We start from the raw sequence: 20559 nt of genomic DNA, 5'->3' as shown, positions 1-20559 counted from the left end.
TCCTGACAGAAGTGCTTCGGCCAGCGTCTTCCTCCGCGGAGAAGCTGCTGCCCTTCAATGACGCACTTTCAGACGTTCTTTTAGGCACCTGTTCCAGGCTCAGCACAGTGGCTCCTGTGGGTAGGAACGTGGCCCGACGCCATCGCCCGGCCGACCCCATTTTCCTCTCCCAACACCCAACCCCTGAGAGCTTGATTGTCCAAGCCTCTGCGACACCCAGCGCATTCCCTTCCGCACCTCCGGACAGGGAATCTAAGAAACTGGAGCAATTTGGGAAGAAGATTTTCCCTTCCGCCAGCTCAGGGTTGCGGTCTGTGAACACCCAATGCCTCTTGGCCTGTTATTCACACTTTGTGTGGGATACGGTGGCGCAGGTGCTGCCTCAGTGTCCGGAGGAGGCCCGTACGGTGCTCTCTCAAGCAATTGCTGAGGGGAAAGATGCAGCTAAGTTCACTATTCATTGTGGCCTTGACACCGCCGAACTCGCTAGGCAGAGCGATTTCCACGACAGTGGCGCTACGCCGTCACGTTGGAGCGCTTTAAGGACTCGCGGGCTACAGCTAAGTCCTTAGGCCTGTCGGCTACACGCACTCCTTCGGCGTCTACCTTTCACTCCTTTCGTGGTCAAGGAAGGGGCACTCAAACACGTTAGTTTCAAAGCCACAGGCCTGCGCAGCAACAGTCTCCGCGTGGACGTGGGACCCGCCGAGGTGGGTCATGGGGCCAGCGGGCATGTCAGTCCACCACCTCCCCTGCCATCACTGCCTCCAAACCTTTCTAGTCCGGTGTTTCAGGCCCACCAAATGCCACTGGGCGGCAGGATTCGCGATCATCTCCCCCACTGGTGCACCATCACTTCGGACAGGTGGGTTTTACAGATAGTCCAAAGGGGCTACTCCCTCCCCTTCAAGACTACCCCTCCAGCCATGCCACCTCAGTACCACCGCATGTCGGGGGATCACTTAGCACTTCTCCAGCAGGAAGTTGCGGCCCTCTTGGCCCAGGGGGCCATCGAGCGCGTTCCGACGCCAGAAGCAGGTCATGGTGGTCATTCCCACTACTTCTTAATTCCAAAGAAGGAAAAAGGCCTGCGTCCTATCTTGGACCTTCTGAACGTCAATCGCTTCCTCCGGAAGGAGAAGTTCAAGATGCTCACACTTGCTCAGGTCTTATCTGCCCTAGACCCGCAAGACTGGATGGTAGCGTTGGACTTGCAGGACGCTTACTTTCTAATCCCCGTCCTGCCGGCCCACCGGCGTTACCTCCGGTTCACGGTAGGCCACGGGCACTTTCAGTTCACCGTGCTCCCTTTTGGCCTTACCAGCACCCCTCTGGTGTTCACGAAAGTGATGGCGGTGGTTGCAGTTCATCTGCACAGATCGGGGGTTTCAGTCTTTCCCTTTCTCGACGACTGGTTGCTGAAGGCAGTCTCACCCCAGGCAGTCGTCTCCCACCTCCAGACTACAGCTGACCTCCTGCATTTGCTGGGGTTCTCCATCAACAAGCCGAAGTCGCACCTGATTCCCTCTCAGAGGCTCCTCTTCATCGGAGCAGTTCTGGACACGGCGCAGTTTCTGGTTTATTCTCCCGAACAGCGAGTTCGGGACATTCTGGCTATGATTCCGATCTTTCGGCCCTTGTCCTGGGTTCCGGTCAGGATGACCTTGAGGCTGCTGGGCCTCATGGCCTCCTGCATCCTGCTAACAAATCATGCCAGTTGGCATATGCGGACTCTGCAGTGGGACCTGAAGTTCCAGTGGGCGCAACATCAGGACAACTTGTCCGAGTACGTCGAGATCTCAGAGGGCACTGCACAACAGTTGCAGTGGCGGCTCACGAACCAGCAATGGGTCAGCGGCAGGTCACTCTCCCTTCCCCAACCGGAGTACACAATGGTGACTGATGCGTCCCTCCTGGGATGAGGCGGCCACATGGGAGAGGCGGAGATCAGAGGCCACTGGTCTCTGGCGGAGTCCAGGCTCTATATCAACCTTCTGGAGCTCCGGGCGATCCTACTTGCACTTAAGGAATTCCTTCCCTCTGTCAAGGGGAGGGTAGTGCAGGTGTTCACAGACAACACCACTGCCATGTGGTACTGCAACAAGTAAGGCGGGGTGGGGTCGTGAACCTTATGTCAGGAGGCCCTGCGTCTCTGGACATGGCTGGAACGTCAAGGCATTTCCTTGGTGGTCCAACACTTGGCAGGTTCTTTGAACGCCAGGGCAGATCAACTCTGCCGCAGTTGCATGATTGATCACTAATGGCATCTTCACTCTGAGGTGCGCAAGGTCTCTTTCAAGAGAGCCTTGGTTAGATCTATTCACCACCGAAGAGAACGCGCAATGGCAGCAGTTCTGCGCGTTGGAATTTCCAAGGCGGCACTCTCTCAGTGACGCTTTTCGCCACGAGTGGAGTTGCAGTCTGTTGTATGCCTTTCCACCTATACCACTTCTGCCCAGAGTGCTGAAGAAGATCAGGTGCGACCGGGCCCAAGTCATTCTTGTGGCTCCGGACTGGGCTCGAAGTGTTCGGTATCCCGACCTACTCAGTATGAGTGCGGATCCCCCGATCCGACTGCCTCTTCGGGAGGATCTTCTGTTGCAGCAGCAGGGGACGGTACTCCACCCGAACCTGTCCAGCCTCCACCTCCTTGCGTGAAGATTGAGCGGCGACAGTTGATTCCATTTGACTTGCCTCCTGAAGTCTGTGATATCATTCTATCAGCCAGGCGTCCCTCCACTAAATCGGTATACGCCTGCAGGTGGAACAAATTTGTTGCATGGTGCACAGCGAAGGCTGTGCATCCCCTTTCTGCCCCTCTTTCAGAAGTCATCTTGTTCCTTCTGTCTTTGGCCCGGCAGGGCTCTGCTCTGGGCACTATTAAGGGCTACCTTTCTGCAATCTCGACCTTTCTCAGGCTCCCTGATAAGGCCTCTCTTTTCAAGTCCCCTGTTATAAATAGATTTCTCAAAGGCATTACTCACCTTTTCCCTCCTAGTCCTTTTGTGATGCCGCAGTGGGACTTGAATCTGGTTCTTACCTATTTAATGTGCGCTCCCTTTGAGCCGCTGCACAATTGTTCTCTTCATTTATTGACATTAAAGACTGCTTTCCTGGTTGCCATCACCTCCGCTAGGAGAGTGGGTGAGCTCCAGGCTCTTTCCTGTAAACCTCCTTTTCTGTCTGTTCATCCGGACAAAGTTGTGCTTCGCACTCGTCCTTCCTTCTTGCCAAAGGTCGTTACTGCCTTTCACATTGGGCAAACTATCACCTTTCCCACTTTCTTTACGCCTCCGCATCCTTCCAGAGAGGAAAAGAGGCTCCACCGTCTGGACCCAAAACGTGCGCTCTCATTTTACCTGAATCGCACACAACCGTTCCGGGTGTATGACCAGCTCTTTGTTGGCTATGTAGGCGCCAAGAAAGGCCGGGCTGTACACAAGAGGACTATCTCCCGCTGGGTCGTCTTGTGTATTGAAGCTTGCTAATCTCTGGCTAAAAAGGAACCTCCGGTGGGGTTACGCGCCCATTCTACCACGGCGACAGCAGCTACTACTGCATTGGGACGTGGGGTCCGACTGCAAGACATCTGTCAGGCAGCTACGTGGGCCTCACTGCACACTTTTACTAAGCATTATTGCCTGGACAGCCAAGTACGGAGAGACTGATTCTTTGGCCGTGTGACCACCACTGGGGTTAGTATTGCTGGGGGATCTATTCTAAGGTAAGGAATCTATCACTAACGTGTCTCTTTCAGATGCACAAGTTACTTACCTTCGGTAACGATATATCTGTAAGAGACATTAGTTAGTGATAGATTCCTTACCGACCCACCCATCCTCCCCGTTCTGCGAACTGATTTCTAGGGTTAAGGTCATCCCTTTCAGGGCCCTAGTTTCAATGCACCAGTGGTCAGTATCTTGCATGGCTCTGCGTTCCTGGCGCGGAAAGTCATGTACAGAACCGACGTCGGTGCGCGTGGGTGTGGCGCTTCTAAGTAGCTCCAGCGACGTCATCTCTGCGACTACGACGCCAGCGATGTACGCGGAGCTACACGACGACGCCTACCGACGCGCAGGGGTACTCCTGACGAAAACTTTCCGGATCCAGTCTGACGCCTGGGGATATTCTAAGGTAAGGAATCTATCACTAACTAATGTCTCTCACAGATATATCGTTACCGAAGGTAAGTAACTTGTGCTTTAGTGCTTGACGAGATCATCCTAGTTTTTGTTCCACAAAACCACCAAACCTCTTTCAAAATCTGCCAGTTCTACCTCCCAGCCCACGCAGGAGTGGCAAATGCAATTCGTCTTGTGCCGAGTGATATAATGTAGATAATAAGTGACTGGTGGTTTTGGCTCCCAACACCAATTCCCGGTTAGAGAAATATTTAGGTTAAGCACGGAAATAGGGAGACTTTTTTTGCAGATACTATGCAGCCTATAGCATAGAAGCACACCAAGAGGTGTGTATGATCTAGTTCCCTTAAATTTGCTTAGTGTGATAAAATTAGCTTCTTCCACCATTTCATGAAGCCACAGGAAAGTTAGCTGTGGTATTGCCTTCCTTTTATGGGTAACCAGCAATAGTGGGTGATGGCTGAGAGACATGCGGGTGAATAGGCAATATTTAACCCCATTTCTTTGTGTAGACTATCCCAGGCAATTGCGGTGCATGTGGTAGTGGCAATAGATCGAGTATATCGTGGGACTAGTATTCCAATCATAGATGAAAGGTGGATTGGGGGTACAGCGTCCCTTTCTACCACAGTATGGTCAATAGGGTGAAGGCTGATGCCAGTATATAGCAAAGTCAGCCTGGGCACAGCGGTAGTGTAGTTACAGATTTGGAGCTTCAAACCACCTCATCCCCCACGAAAGGCTAATAAGAGTGTTCCACCTGACTCTAGGTTGCTTGCCTTCCCAAGCCAGCCTGATTAGTTATGTTCTGAGTTTTTGGAAAAAAGGAGGAAGAGAGTGGAATAGGTATGTTCACAAAGTGATAAAGATGCTTCAAAAGTATTACCATCTTAATTTTCCTGAAACGACCTTCAAGTGAAAGTGGCAATAAAATCTAGTTTGTTATTGAATCATTTATTTTATCTAGCACTGTGCTATATTTTTTTACGCATACCAACTTTCCTATCTCAGTTGATCCATATTCCCAGTTATTTTATAGAATCTGTACACCCCACTAATGAGTAGTCGGGTATGACTTTAGCAGTTTTGTCAGTCAGAAGAAAGTTTGTGGATTTATTCCAGTTGATAAAGACTCCTGATAATGTTCCAAATTGAATATATTTGCTTAAGATATTATTGAGATACTCACTAGGATTCCTAATTTATAGTGTCATGTCGTCTGTATACAAGGATATTAGAAAATATATCTGATGGTGTACCAATATGCATACTCAAAAGACAACTGTCGCAGCTTTGCGGCTAGAGGTTTCAAGGCGCATGCAAAAGGGATGGGGGAGAAGGGACAATCCTTTAATGCCCCATGCTTGATCGCACTAGGTTCAGATAAGATATTGTTGATGCGCACTCTTGCTATTGGTGAAGTGTAAAGTAGTCAGATAAAATGCAAAAATAGATGCGGCATACCCATCTGTTGAAAGATTGTGAACACATATTCCCATTCAAAATAATCGAACACCTTGGAGGCTTTTAAAACAAATTGCCTTCATATAAAGGTGCTGCAATAAGGCGACAAGGTGTGCAGATTGTGAGCTGTGAGCGGCCCGGAATTAAACCAGACTAGTCTGGACTTGCCAATTCTTGTATGAGGAGTGTTAAGCAACTAGTAGTCAGCTTGGGAAAGATTTTAACATCGCTATTGCTCAGCGATAGTGGCCAACATGACTGCATTAGGAATAGACACTGGGCATCACTCAACCATCCCAATGCAATGACCTCTGGGTACTCTACTATCTGTGTTGGATTTATTGCTCCTGTGGTGGAATATAAGCCCGCATAGTAAGTGGAGAATGTATAAAGGGTCTGGCTGGTAGCCTTTTGGTGGATGCCATGCACATCTTCAATCTCCAAAACATCATTAGATGACATTACATTTGACATATTTAACACTTTTATACATTTCCACATATTTACTGTTTTAGGCACAGGAGAATTAAGTAACTCACAGAATCACATTTTCAGGTTAGTGTTAAAGCCATGATTAGAACTATAGGATGTTGTTGAGAGGTAAAATGTTGCTGAGTCAGGCATCAAGAGGTCTTGCCTCGAAAGAAAGTGAAAGTGGCATGTCTCCACCAGTCCTTGTGTATGAGCTCGCTCTCTCCTGAGGCATAGGTGGCACAAAAAAGGACAAGCACCGAATGGCTTTGGTCAAGTCCTCTCCTCTAGTTGACAACCAGATGAGTTCTTGTTGAGAGATCACTCGAATCCTGAAGTAGCTCTAGGACCAGGGGTATTTGGCACTCAATGCTTAATCCCACACCACATCTTGGAGTGATTGAAGCTTTAGCTTTCAGAGATTCACTTTAGCTTCCTTACCATCATCTCCAGGATCATACAATAATCTATTCACTGCTTCCATCTGGAAATCTGGTAAGTGTGGGTGTAGTAGCTGCTCCCTATAAAATACCCATATCTTTCATGGCTGCTAGCTAGGTCTGCTTCAGTAGCAACAAATACCCTCCTGTGATGTATGACCTTTTCCGGATGCCTGGCAGACTAAATTTGGATTTGCCCTTCATCATCTTCCTGCAGATTACATTAAATACATGTTGCTGTACCCCCCCCCACAATTGTTGTATCTCAACATATTGCCAGATCATATGATGAAATCTACACTCCTCCACTTGACGTCTCACACTTGTAAACCTTTTCCTGTATTCTGTATATTTGATGCCCATTCGTATACCCTGTGCAATTATTAAAATTATATTAACTGAAATGTGGAGATGATTATCCCCTATTTGTTCACAACACCTCCTGACAATCAAGCTACCCAAAGCGGCCTTCCTCCTGTTATCATGGCTTTGTGAGTTTCTCAAGGTCTCTAAGGAAATACAAGTGCAGTTCTTCTCATATCGTAGATATGTGTATTGTCTGTAAACCTTTCGCCAGCATAGTAGCATCTTTCATAGAGGCTTGGGAGATATCTGAAGGTGTATAGCTCACTGGACCAAAAGCATGGCTCATCAGTAGGTCCTTGTAAAATTATTATTCAAACTCAACTTATTCTATACCTCTTGAAATATAATTAAATATTCTAGTACATTTTACATAAAGAATCCTATCTCACTGTCCTCTCGTACAACCTGTCCGCTTCATTACCCTTTTGGTGATTTTCCTTCCCAGCCCACAAGTGTTGCCTAATGTTATTTTCATTATTTATCCTATTGTCAACCAGAACATACACCACATCTTGGTGACAGTCCAAAACCATGACAAAAATGGAGCAGTAAATCTCTAGGAGGGTACCAGGATCAGTGGGCACAATCAGCTTGAAAGTAAAGCTAATAAATAAGTTGAAGTCTGCTCACAGCTGAGGTACATGAACATAAAAGGAGAACAGCACAAAAATTGTGGGTAGAGACTTTTATACCTGACAATAAGACCTAAATATTAGTGTATCAATATAAGCTATAATCCGTAAAACCCAATGGGCCAAAGCAAGGGAAGACACCGGTCTCTGAGGTTTTTGTTTAATGATGTGAGAGGGGGGATGATGTTCTTAAAACATTGGTTTTTGAATTCATGTTATTTTTTTCTTTATGTAATCATTCAATTACAGTATCAGGTCAGCAAAGTTTCCTACAGGGCTGTCAATCTGGTTTTAAATCTATCTGTGGCAGAAGCAGTGCCGCCTTGAATGACCCAACCTCTTGACCGTCCTTAACCTGTATTCGCCCTTCCACAGCATTGACCACCAAGCACTAATCTATGTGCTGCATCATGCCTGGCTTCTCTAACATGGTCCTACAATAGTTCTTCCTACCTCGCTAACCTACAGCACTTCGTCCAAATGGGAATTCGAAGTGAAGACCCCAGAAATTACTCTTCTCCTGCAGACTGGCTCAGGACTCCCTCCTGATCCCACATGGAATCTCATGAAGTCCTACTTACTAACACCAACATCATGATCCATTAGTACAGCATTGAACTCAACTCTACCTGAAAATCTCCACTACTCATGACCTCAATCAATTCAAAACCTGGCTCATTCCTATCTAGAATTGAAGCTACTTCCTAAAACTTTACCCGACAATAATAGAATTTCTGTTGTTCACCAATAGTCACAAACAATCACAAGTTTGAGTCTGGCTCTCTGGCATGGACTTGGATAAATTAACCCCATCTGATAGCAACCACAAAATCACTTGGTTTCACCATTTACTCGTCTACTTCAAATATTACATTGCCAAGAAAACCTATCTGCAAGCTTCACCATGAAAGGCACTCTGAAAGTGGCTGCACCTCTCATCAAAGGCATAAAGAATTTTGAGTGCATCAGTCCTGCCTGATGGAATTACGCTAAACCCTCCTCCAAGCCTCTATCATTTTCAAAATAAGCTGCCTGGCATACTAGGCAACCAGCTAGCATTTTTACATAACCATCACACCTGGCAGACAAATGAACCTAAGGTGGACAGCACCACACTAGAAGCTTCCCTTGCCAGTGTTCTATTGCTCTCTAGGTAGGGCTAGCCAAAAGGAGTCCTTTATCTCATCATTAGACTACATTCGACCCACCCCCATTCTGAAGACATTCAGATCAGCAATCCCATGCAACAGAGTGATTCATACAGACAATTCTGTGATGTGCTACCTCATCATTCGTTACCTGAAGAAGCATGGTAGATGGAGGATGAGGAACCTGTTGAGGGTAGCTCAAACTATATTTTCCTGTCTCATACCAGGTGTATAGACTTCACAGCAATTGAAGGCCAGGTATACAAATGAACAGGCTCACACAGTAAGCATAATCCAGTCTGAGACCCAGGAGTGTGATATCACCAATGATAACCTAAATCAACCTTTTAATGATTGAGGAAAGCTGTAAAAAATATGTTTGCCAACTTAGGAAAAGCAAAATTTTAAAGACTACTTACTTCTCCGTATTGTAGGAACCTAGACCCAAGATTAATGCTCTATTTTTGGATAGTCAGGGATACAGCTATCCACATTCCTTTTAATGTCCTGGCACCAAAGACCACTCCGGCACAGAAACCTTCAGTGTCGAAGTCGACCACCGTCCGGGCCAAAAGAGTCGAGCCACTCCTCCATCGGCTCTAAGAGAAAATAAATGCTCAACAGAAGCATTTCGCTATCCATCCGCAGACGGGCCAGATTATCGCATGACCACCTGGAATTGCCATACAGCCTCCAAAACGTAAGCTTTCTTTCCAGGAAGCTTCGGATATTGCTCCACCTTTCAAGCAAAGGAAGAGAGTAGAAAAAGACACCAGTTCACTTCCTGCTCCTCCATCACCACCACAGGAAATGCAGAAGTCACCATCTTCACACTCCTCTCATAAAGATCCCCTCTACCCTACACTCCACAGGGGTCACCTCTTCCATGCATAGGAGACATAGAGGGGGAGGACCCTATTCATGTTTTCCCACAGCCAGATCCCTGGGACACTTATGACGTAGACTCTCCAAGGGACACTGACCCTGACCTTTACCCAGCTTGCTGATCCCCAGAGATTATTCCTCCATATTCAAGGAACTCCTCTGCAGGGCAGCAGCTTACTTTAAACTTCCCCTCTATTCAGACCCAAACGAGGAGGATTTCCTTTTCGAGACCTTCTCCTTTACACAATGCACTACTCAATACCTCCCCATGCTATATGGTATGTTGCACAACACAGGTGACATTTTTTAGGGTCCATTACGGGCTCCTCTAATTACTCCCTGACTTGATATAAAATATAAATATATAAATCATCCCCATCAGATCCTGTTCATATTCGGGGCCAGCTTCCTCCCTACTCCCTTATAGTTCATATGGCACGGAAAAGGGCCAACTCCCAAACAACCAGAGACGCTCCCCCGGCCGGATATGGAAAGGAAACGATTAGACACAACAGGGAAATGAGTTGTGGGTCAGTCTGAAAACCACTGGCATATTACCAATACTGTGGGACTCTTGAACAGATATGACAGAGCCATCTGGGTTAAAATGGAGGAACCCCTTCAGTACCTCCCTTAGGAAAACCGAAAAAGAGGCATGAGTTGTTTTCTTAGGGGTAATTCGGATCCATCTAGCCTCTGTGGCTGCTTACCTACAAAATAGGGAACAAATATCCCTTTTCAAAATACCAGTTATCTAAGCTTTCATGGAAGGACTCAAACGGGTAGTCCCTCCTCGGACCCCACCAGCTCCATCATGGAACATCAATATCACACTCACATGACTTATGAGTCCCCCTTTTGAGCCTCTCCACCCTGGTTTCTTCCAGGTCCTCTCCTGAAAGTTTTTTTTTTTTTTATTGTCATCACTTCTCTTCGGCGTTGCTGTGAGGTCCAGGCCCTGACCCTAGAAGAACCCTTCCTCCAAGTACACAGGGATAAGATTGTCCTCCGTAGTAACCCTACATTTCTTCCTGAATTGGTTTCTCAGTTCCACCTGAACCAAACCATAGAACTCTCTGTATTGTTCCCTCAACCAGCGTCAGTGGCAGAAGGGAGGGCCGTCTCCAAATCAGGCATTGCCATGTGGATAGTCAAATGCTTCCAAGCCCGCTATGCAAAAGCTAAGAGAACCTTACCTGTTCTTCCCAGGAGCCACCATGGCCTTCCTGGGGAATGTTCCATTAGCTGACATTTCAAAGTAGCTATGTGGTCTCTTCCACACACCTTTACGAAACACTATAGTGTGAATTTCATAGCCCGCCAACATTGGCCAGGCAGTACTCTGTACATTTTCTTAAAGTACTGCAACACCCACAGGCTAGCCACCGCTTTTGGAGGACTACTATACAGTCTATGCACAGCATGTGTATCTACAGCCACACATGCCTCAAACGTAAAATGTTACTTACTTGTTTTTAGCCAGTTCTATATTACTTTCCTCATTTGCATGGACATCTCTCTATACATCACTTTGCGTTATATTCTATACTCACCCGCTTTCTGGTGACAACAATCTAACAATGGAGTTGACACCCATGCTCAATACTAGCAAGAGGAGGAATGACCAAACCTCGTGACTCGGAAGACTTCTTCGAAGACAAACAATTTGCACACATATGGGCCCAACACTAGATGGTGGGAGTATGCACAGCATGTGACTCTGCAGCACTACATGCCACGGACAGATGTCTATTGTGTAAATAACATACTCATTAATGATTAATGAATTGTCATTGGAGTCAGGAGTTGCTGTGTTGATATCCATTTTACGATTAACTTGACGTGTTTAGTCAAGTTGTTTCAAATGCCATATAAAGTAAGTACTTGCCTTTTGAAGAGAGAAGGACATAACGTGAGATTTGAACAGCGTTGTGTTTTTCTTCAATAACTATCCTTTGAAGGTCAGAGCCTGTCGCATTCAGAGTATGGCACACTTTCCAACCAGGAATCAATGTACCTTGGGTTCTCAACTTTACAGAAAAAATCTCAGGTAGTTTTCACTATGAATTAAACCCAATAAAGCACTGGACCTAGAAGTAACATAGGCTCTGTCAATAAGATATGTCATCAAATGGACATTTTGGATATTTAATATTTATTGTTATTAGCCGGGATGTATTTTATATTTTGTTTTTTGTTTTAGCATGAATTTAAAATGTGCTAGTATAATAACTTCATCTTTGTTTAGACATTTTCTGGGTTCAAGTTGTAAATAGTTTATTTTTATTTTTACATTTTATTTTAGGAACCTCAAAGGAAGGAGAAGAAAGTGCAAAAGAGGCAGAAGAAGATTCAGTGAAGGAAATCTTGGATGATATCCCAGAGCATGAAGAGGATTATCTTGATTTAACTCTAGAAGAAGAGGGACTTGTTATTGCAGAATATTTATCTTACATAGAGAGTGTAGGAGCTGCAAACTCTCCAAATGCCTAAACATAAAGATAAGGATATGTTATACTTTTGATAAAGTAAATCTTTGATACCTGCACCATCAAACTGTTTGGACTTTGGGCTTTGGTATTTGGTTTTACAAGCACTTGGATTTGTTTCGATTTTATATGTAGCACTTAATTTTGCGAACCTTGCCTGGGTATGTTCATTTGTAGTTCATCATTTGTTGATTTTAAATGTGTGTCATCTCTTATGCATGCAGATTAAAAACAAATCTTATGGCTCCTAAAATTGGATACTGATGCAAATGTAATTTTGGACTGCAACATGCACTTTGAAATCAAAGGAATATTTCTGTGGACTTTTCAATGCCTAGCAATTAATAGCATCATGTGGCGAGTACAAATAGATGAATTCAGCAATTCAATTTAAGCACTCAAAAGTACTTACTGCAGAACACAAAAGAGGCAATTAAAATAGCACCTTACAGCCCATGTCATGGCAAGTGAAATGTTGTAAATGTTTAAAGTGGCAAGCCTGACGTTTGCGTAGCTTGAGCCCTTTTTGTTGGAGGTTTACTGAATGCTTTACAGAGCTGTTAAAATAAAAAAAAACAAGAATGCAAAGGGTTAAAGAAAGCATGAAGTCCTGTGTGACTATCTATATCGAGTTGCTCATGACATTATAACCAAACTTTCAGTGCTAAATGATGTACATCCCGGAGATTTACAAGTTAGTTGTTTGGTGTAATGCCTAAACCCCTCAAGACCTTGTCCTGACAAGATTCTTCCTATGAAAATAGCATACGATAGCTGAAGTTTTTTCCATTTTGTTTTCATAAACTCGAATTTGGTTATTGGCGCCAATCGTAGGGGGTCTAAGTGAAAATATTAATTTCAATGTGTTATAGATTTAATCTTGTTGTTTTTGCTTATTAATAATGATTGTATACCCGTCCTTAGAGAATTGCGTAATGTGTACCAATATTCATGTTCTTATGTCTTTAATTTGGGCTCTTGTTTTGAATTGTGTATAACACACCATGGGTTTGCTGTATTGCAAGATATGAACAAATGCTCATCTATGGTGTCATTTGTTGATAACAAATATATTTCAAGTGTGCCTGTAAGAAACAATGTAATTGTTCAGTCAATTTGTTTGAACGACCCATTCACACATCACCAAATTGAAAGGCACGTGGGTATGAACAAATTGCAGTCATTTGCATGTATTTATTTTAAAATGTAAAATGTCTGAAATAATTCAAATCCCAGTGAAGAGAAAAAATGCTAAACATCTCCAAATTAGTTATATTTGTACTCTTTGCATCGACAAGTTATCTTCATCCTATCTTGAAATGAGGGTCACAATTGAAATTAACCGAATATTTTCATTACCTGTGAATTCTAAGCCACTTTGATACTATACTAATTTTAATATATTTAAATATGGAATATAAGACTGACTACGATAATATTTCTACTTAATGCATGATCTTTAGTTGTTTTATCTATTGTCTGATGAAAGGCTTCTTATTTATTTACTGAAATATATTTTTGTACCAAATCCGAAGCCTTAAAATTGAATAATACATCAGCAGTGATTTGATTCCTGTAATGACTGAGAAAATGTAAGTTTCTCGTGCAGGGTATGAGTGTCAATTGAGAAATCAGACCGAGACTCAGGAACACCAGCAACACAGTTTTAATCTGTAACTGATCAAAGCAAGACTACCAATTGTAAACATTAGTTTAGAAATATTGAGAAAATATGCAATTTTCCAATATTTAGTGTTTTTAATCGCCACATATCATTTGTGGACTATTAATGTATCAACAATGTTGCAAGCATAAATCATTGTCCACTTAAAGAATGGTCTTTTTTATTGTACACTAACAACTGGCAGTATGCAGACTATGTATTCTTGCATTTGTTTATTTCTAGGTGTTGAGCTACCAAATTATATTAGTTCAGTTTAGGAAAATCTGGTTTTGCACAAGAACTTTTCTGCCTTTTAAAGTTTAACATCTGCTCTTTCTAACAGGATTTCCCTTCAGTTTTTCATGCTTTTTATTACAAATTGCTTTCTGTGGGCAATCATTTACGAAGCATGAAAATAACAAAGATGAATAAACTGATTAGTAATTTTAAAGACTGCTAATTGATGGAGGAATAATTTATTTTTGTTGTATAAGATTGTAAGCCCTTTATTTGTAATGTTTGTTGGATTTGTTAGTATGTTATATTATGATTTATTTGAAATAAACAAGTTGCATTAAAAGCTAAATGAGTTTTTGACCTATAAGTGTTTGATTTTGTTTTAAACGCAGATGGGAAATTATATTTTACTTTGTGATTCCTCCCCCTGTATTGGAAGCATATATGCTACACAAATGTTTTAGTCAAGTGAAATGCATTGACCAAGTAATGACATTTCTGCTGTATACAAGTCAGATTCATCAAATAGACATTGTACCTTGCCCTCTAGACCACACCAATAAAAACAGCCAGTAATGTTCCTATATACCATCTGTTCCTTTGCTTCATTTCCATAATCAGTTTTAAAACCCATTTCTAAAGTCCAGAGAGAATTGAGAGGCCCTAAGAAATTAACTTGTTCCAAGCCTGACCACTGTGTGATCCATTGTCCATACACCTAATCAATACAGAAACGTGAAAAACTGACACAGCTCTTATTCAAACTCCCACCTAAAAATATGTTTCTGCACATGAAAACCAAAAACAGTGATTATGTAAACTGACTATGTAAAGTTTATTCAGTTAGATTCAATCAATGGACGGAATCTGAAGTCAAAACTCTGGGTTTATGGTTTAACCCTCTATTAACTGACTGTACAAAAAAAAAGAAACCAATACTAAAAGTGCTGCTACAAACATCTGACTTAACACTTGCTGCACAAATGCTTTTCATTTCCTACATTAACCATGGCAATGACACCTTGTTGAGCAACAGAAATAAACTATGAGCACCCTAGTAAATCTCCACTGTACAGCCGGACTAATATCCGACACCAAAAAGTGTTATTGCATTACATTTGTTTTTAGGGAGCTTGACTTACATCCCTGAGACGAATCAATCAAATTTAAAACGACATGCATCATGTTAAAGTCTTATATCTTCAACAACCAGGCTACCTCCATCAAGCATTGAAAGTCTCTTGTGGAATGAAGGATCTGAGGAGGAAGGACACTTCCACATTTGAATTAAAAAGTAAAAATTAACCAACAAACAGCCTCAAATCAGCCTTGGTTCTGCGCAACCTTCCCCCTGTGGAACTCACTTCACAATATACTTAAAATTTAGAGAAGTAACTCGCTCCACTTAAACAGTGCCTCCCATCCTCTCTTCATGGCTCCTTCCAGGAGCCCTCTTCTTCCCTTCCTTTTCATTTCTCCTCCCCACACTGCTTCGCCCGCATACCCTGCCTTCCATTCCTTCACCTTCCATTTTGAGTACTACCCTATATGGCTTTTCCTTGTTGCTACAAGATTTGTTTGGATGATGCCTTTAAGCGTATTAATCTTTTTATTAGTTTATGGTATGAGTGAGTTATTGGCTTATTTGTAAGAGATCGCCATTGTAGAGTTATTCTTTGTACAGTACGCTGACACCTGGTAGATACACCTGAGGTTTATCAAAGTGTAAAATGTATTTTCTTCTCTTTTAATCAAGACTCTGGATAGAGGCTAATTACGTGCCACAAACTTTAGATAAATAAGCGAGGTCTGCGGGGTGGAGGAGTTGGAGATCCTATATGTGTAAATGTAAAATTGGAATACCATGCACTCTAATGTAGTGTTATGAGAGATTGATTATAGTGTTTTATACTATTTGTTTCTTCTAATCTAAGAATAAAATGTAAAAAAAAAAAAAAAAGACAATGGCATGGCTACAATTGTCTATTACACAGGACTCGTTAATGGCTTTCTGCGTTGTTCAATATTATTTTTAAGGTACATGTTGGAATGTAAACCTTTTTTATGGTATAGTAAGACGTTGAAACACTTAATGGTCATTGAATGTTTGGCCATTTGCATCTTGAGGCAATGTAAATTAAAGCTCCTGGGACACAGTGCTACCACCCTGTCTTTGTGGCTTGCATCCATTTATCACTCATTGTAATTGCAGGAAACTTTACACTTAGTATGTCATTCAGGGCCTACAGTCTTCACGTACTGTTACTATCAAGAGCCCTTCCTACCCAGAGCACACTAAACAGTGTTTGTTTTTGCATATCTGATATGTTGGTTATAGAACACAGCTGTAATTATACAAAGGACTGATGAGACCAAATGTAGAAAAGATAGCAGCATGGCTTAATGACTGTATAGTTACGGATCACTTCAGCCAAAAAACATCACATGAATAAAATGACAATTATTTGGCCAGTCACAATAACAATATAAACCATTGGCCATTCAGTCTTTACCATCTCACCTCATAACAAGACAAATGGTAAAGGGAAAAGCAAAAGAAAAGGAAAACAAACTTGAACCATTATACCTTGCATAATGAGGGAGATGATGTGAATTTGGGAAGCCAAGTGCACTAAGATCAATATTTAGCAAAAACAATGTGATGTTTTGATAAACATGAAGTGCTTTAACCCCTTCAGCGCTGCGCGGATTCCTCCGCGGTGCTGAAGGGTTCGAGCGCGGGCGGGGCCATGACGGAACGGTTCCGTCATGAGCACAGCTCAACCGATGCTCGTGACGGAACCGTTCCGTCATGAGCATGGAAGGGGTTAAAATTAATTCCAAAATTAATCATAATTACCTCAGCAATGCATGTCCTACTTCGGAACAAAGGTGTCTCTAATGTGGGCAGTTTAGGTACGCTGTGTATCCAGTGCCTCATTAAAGTTGTCCTTGTTGGTTTTCATATGGTCAATATAATTCTTAGTCCTCAGGTGTGCATACCTTTATGTTTCAAAAAGCTCCGCGTTTGCTTTGAAGGCCTGCAGGACCTGTGCTCTATAACCCCTGTGGTGTAACAAAACTAGCCTATGCAACTTCTGCTGAAATAACTTTACACAAGATCACAATTGCGTGTTTCTGAATTGTAATCCATTGATTCTTTTCTATATCTGTTTAGCTTATGTAGATATTATGTTACTTAACCAGTCACCTTTCTATGGTTTCTTTGGTGTGCTGTAAAATAAGAAAAGGCTACGCTTTTTTAATAATAAGTGTTTTACAGAAGAGGTAGGGCATCTGACAAGGGATAATTACTGAACAAGTTGGTCCGCAAAATGTCATAACCAACCCATTCTTGTTGTACAAGATTGAATTTAAATTTGAGAAGTTAGAGAAAAGTAAAATAGTTATTATTTAAGAACTGCTTCTACTAATAATTTCCCGACGGTAAAGCCAATTTTGTTATTAAAGTAAATTACCAAGATGTGATCAGTGATATCCCACAATGAGCTCCCAGAATACGTTTCAGTATCAAAACCTTTGATTACTGTGATTTTAGTTTGCGCTACAAGAATAAATTGGGTAGAGAGAGAGTAGCAAAGGTGAAGAATTCTGATTCCTATACATTGAGAAGATTTGGATTTTAGAAGAGTGAGCAATACAATGCTCACTTTCAAAATGACTGACTGTGTTTGGGCACAAATAGCCATACCTCACAACTCCAGTGCTAAAAGGGAGATGCATAATACTACAACAAAAATATCTACCATCTGTCTTTAAATAATGCTGACAACCATGATACACTAAGATCGTAATTACAACCGGGATATGTGCAAGTCTGCTAATGTGCCGGCAAACTTAGATGAAGGTAGAAACTTAGAATGAGTGGATCTCTAAATGAAAAGGGTTAAACTAATCGCAAATAAATGCTAGTTAAGAAATGTAGCTAATACATTACAAAAAATCAGCTGTAAGTAAATACACACTCCGCCATTGTGTATCATTCCTACTATTTTGACAATCCATCCTGTTCTATATGATAAATGTCATAAAGTGCTGAACCCTGTCTTAGCAAGTCTTGTGTTGATTAGGGAATTGTATAGTGTGTGGGGTATACAAATTGCCTGTTCTCTGCATATGTTGCATTAACTTTAATTATTTGGTGTATCCTGCTCAAAAATGTAATATTGTGGCATTTAGTAACAACCTGTGAGCTAACTTATTATTGTTTAGAGATATGTATCACTCTTGACTACCAACTTCTATATAGAGGAATTACAAATAATTACCAGAACATTTCTCTCTGAGATTTTTGGGGAGATAGCTATGTAAGCGCCCAGACCACTCTGGGTGCTTACATAGCACCCACTCTGGGGTTGTCAGGTTCCCCTTTATTTTGTACCTCTTGTCCTGGGACAATTGTCCAATAAATAAGCCTGCTAAGATCCATAAAGTAAAAAAATATGTTTTAAATGGCCCCATCGTTCTTTTAAAAACCCTTTGAGAAGGGTGTATTTGTTTAGGTAATATAATTGCCATGTGCAAAGCATTAACTGGAGTCAACATTTTTAAATCCATAATTTTTGCGATCACTGTTTCCTTAAAGGGTTCCAGAATGAGTGTTCAAAGTTGATAACATGGAAGCAGGCTTTAAACCATGTTGAAGCATTACCATGTGCCCCGAACTAAGACAAGTTTAGGTAGTTTTCTCTAGGATTTGAAAACGAAAGCACTCACCTACACTGCTTTTCATAACTTAAGATTCATAAGAAATTGACAGATGTAGCAATAGTTACAGAAAGACGGTCCTCGTAATTTTGGTACAGCTAAAGTTAAGGCAAATGTCGTAATCTGTGCATCAGCTTGATCAGTATCATCAAATTTTACATTCTGCTAAGTTCACAGCAGTTTTAGCCCTCTCATTGTGTCCCAAAGATTATTGCTTTCCACAATGTTGACTGAACTAATCACATGACCTGCTTGAGCTTTTCAAATTACATGAGATAATTTATTACTAAATTTCTTGTTCCACGTCCTGCAGTTACTTCCTGTTGGGATGGAAATGCCTCCTGCATGGTGTACAGGCATGTTCCCCTGCCCTGAGTGTCCAAGTTCACATAGATCTGGGACCCTGACTTCTATTTTGTTTTGGTAATCTACGCATGCGCACAGGCCTCTGCTGAACCCGACACCTCTTTCTTTGCCTCTTTTAATACATCTATCTATCTACCTTAACTCTTTCTCTACCCCACACCTCTCTATGTCACACTCTCTGCTTACCTCTATATCAACCTCACCTCTCTTTCTCTACCTCATCTCTCTCAGCTTCATCACTTTTACCTATATCGCTTCTCTATCTATCCCTCAACTTTTTCTCTCTTCGTCACTACTCTTTTTACCTGACTTGTTTTTCTATGCCTCTTGACAATTTTCCTGCTACACTGTTCTTTATCTATACTTCTTTTCCTTCCTCACCTTTCTGCCTCTCAGTCCCTCTACCTTTCTGACTCCACCTCTTGTTGTCTTACCTCTCTACTACACCTCTTAGCGCACCACACACCTCTCACCTTATATTTATTCTGTCGCTCTCTAAATCACTTTAAAATCCTACCTTCTATCTCAACATCGCTTTCTCAATTTACCTATTACTTTTTCTAAGTTTGATTTTCTTTCTTTCTGGCTACCTCCCATTTCTTTCTTTAACTTTAATCTCTCCCTGTCTCACTGATCTAGCTACCTCCTCTCAATGCCTCCCTTTTCCTCTTCTTCACCTGTCTCACTATACCATTCTCTTTATCTCTCTGTCCTTCTCCTATCTCAGGACCTGCTATTATTTCTCTTATTCAGCAGAGTTGGAAGTCACTATCTAGCCAAAGACTAGATGAGCAGGGTAGACAGAGGAAGGGGGGTGGGGAGGGGGTGTCGAGGCAGAGCAAGAGAATTAAGGAGAAAATTTGCATATTTCATTTGATGCAATAATGAAATCCTTGAAGTGCTTTGATTTTTCACTGTGGCAGCAAGAATTTCAGTTGTCAAGGGGGATTTATTTGCAATCGCAAATATATGGGAAAGCTATAATTTGAAGTTATATGTGGAATATGTTTCATTTAGTGTTGCTCGGTACACTCTAAACATCCACCAAGTCGCCCTTATTGTGTATTTTCTACAATAGGGCGAACAGGGTAGTTGAACACTGACTGAAACTTTTGTAAAATATTGTTGTTGCGAACCCAAAAAAATGTAGAAGCAAGCATTAAAAGATGCAGCCTTAGCAATACTTGTTCTTAGATGAAGGGGCTCGGAATCTTGTTTGTTCAGGATTTTTTTGTGTGGCCTAAGCTCTGAAGGTTTAAGATATAATTTAATTTTGTCTGGCATCAGGAGTCTTTGAATTAGCTGAAAATCAGTTACAAGTTCAAAATTGTTCCGAACAGGGAAAGTACTTACCCAGTGCCCCAAAAATGTTTAAGATAGTACTACACACAGTCTTGAAACCAGAGGACAAGACACGCCTTCTACATTCTCCTCAGCCGCCTTTTCTCCCCCCAGACACATAAGCCACCCAGCCCTTGCTTGATTTTTAAAGGTCACTTCAGAACGGCAGTATCTGATAGAGACTTTT

General features: G+C 42.2%; 1 protein-coding gene across 1 annotated transcript in view; it reads left to right on the top strand.

Annotated features, from left to right (window-relative positions):
* NUB1 (negative regulator of ubiquitin like proteins 1) overlaps nucleotides 1–14286 on the top strand; it is a 260190-nt gene extending 245904 nt beyond the window's left edge. Inside the window, exon 15 of the mRNA XM_085632023.1 lies at nucleotides 11854–14286. Coding sequence (XP_085488149.1) covers nucleotides 11854–12041 — 188 coding nt within the window. The 3' untranslated portion in view covers nucleotides 12042–14286. The remainder of the gene's footprint in view (nucleotides 1–11853) is intronic.
* Nucleotides 14287–20559: the final 6273 nt, after the last annotated feature.

The sequence above is a fragment of the Triturus cristatus genome, chromosome 10 (genome assembly GCF_964204655.1).
Source record: "Triturus cristatus chromosome 10, aTriCri1.1, whole genome shotgun sequence".
Taxonomy (NCBI): domain Eukaryota; kingdom Metazoa; phylum Chordata; class Amphibia; order Caudata; family Salamandridae; genus Triturus; species Triturus cristatus.
The sequence above is the reverse complement of the archived record's forward strand: the minus strand, read 5'-3'. Positions and strand labels throughout refer to the sequence as shown.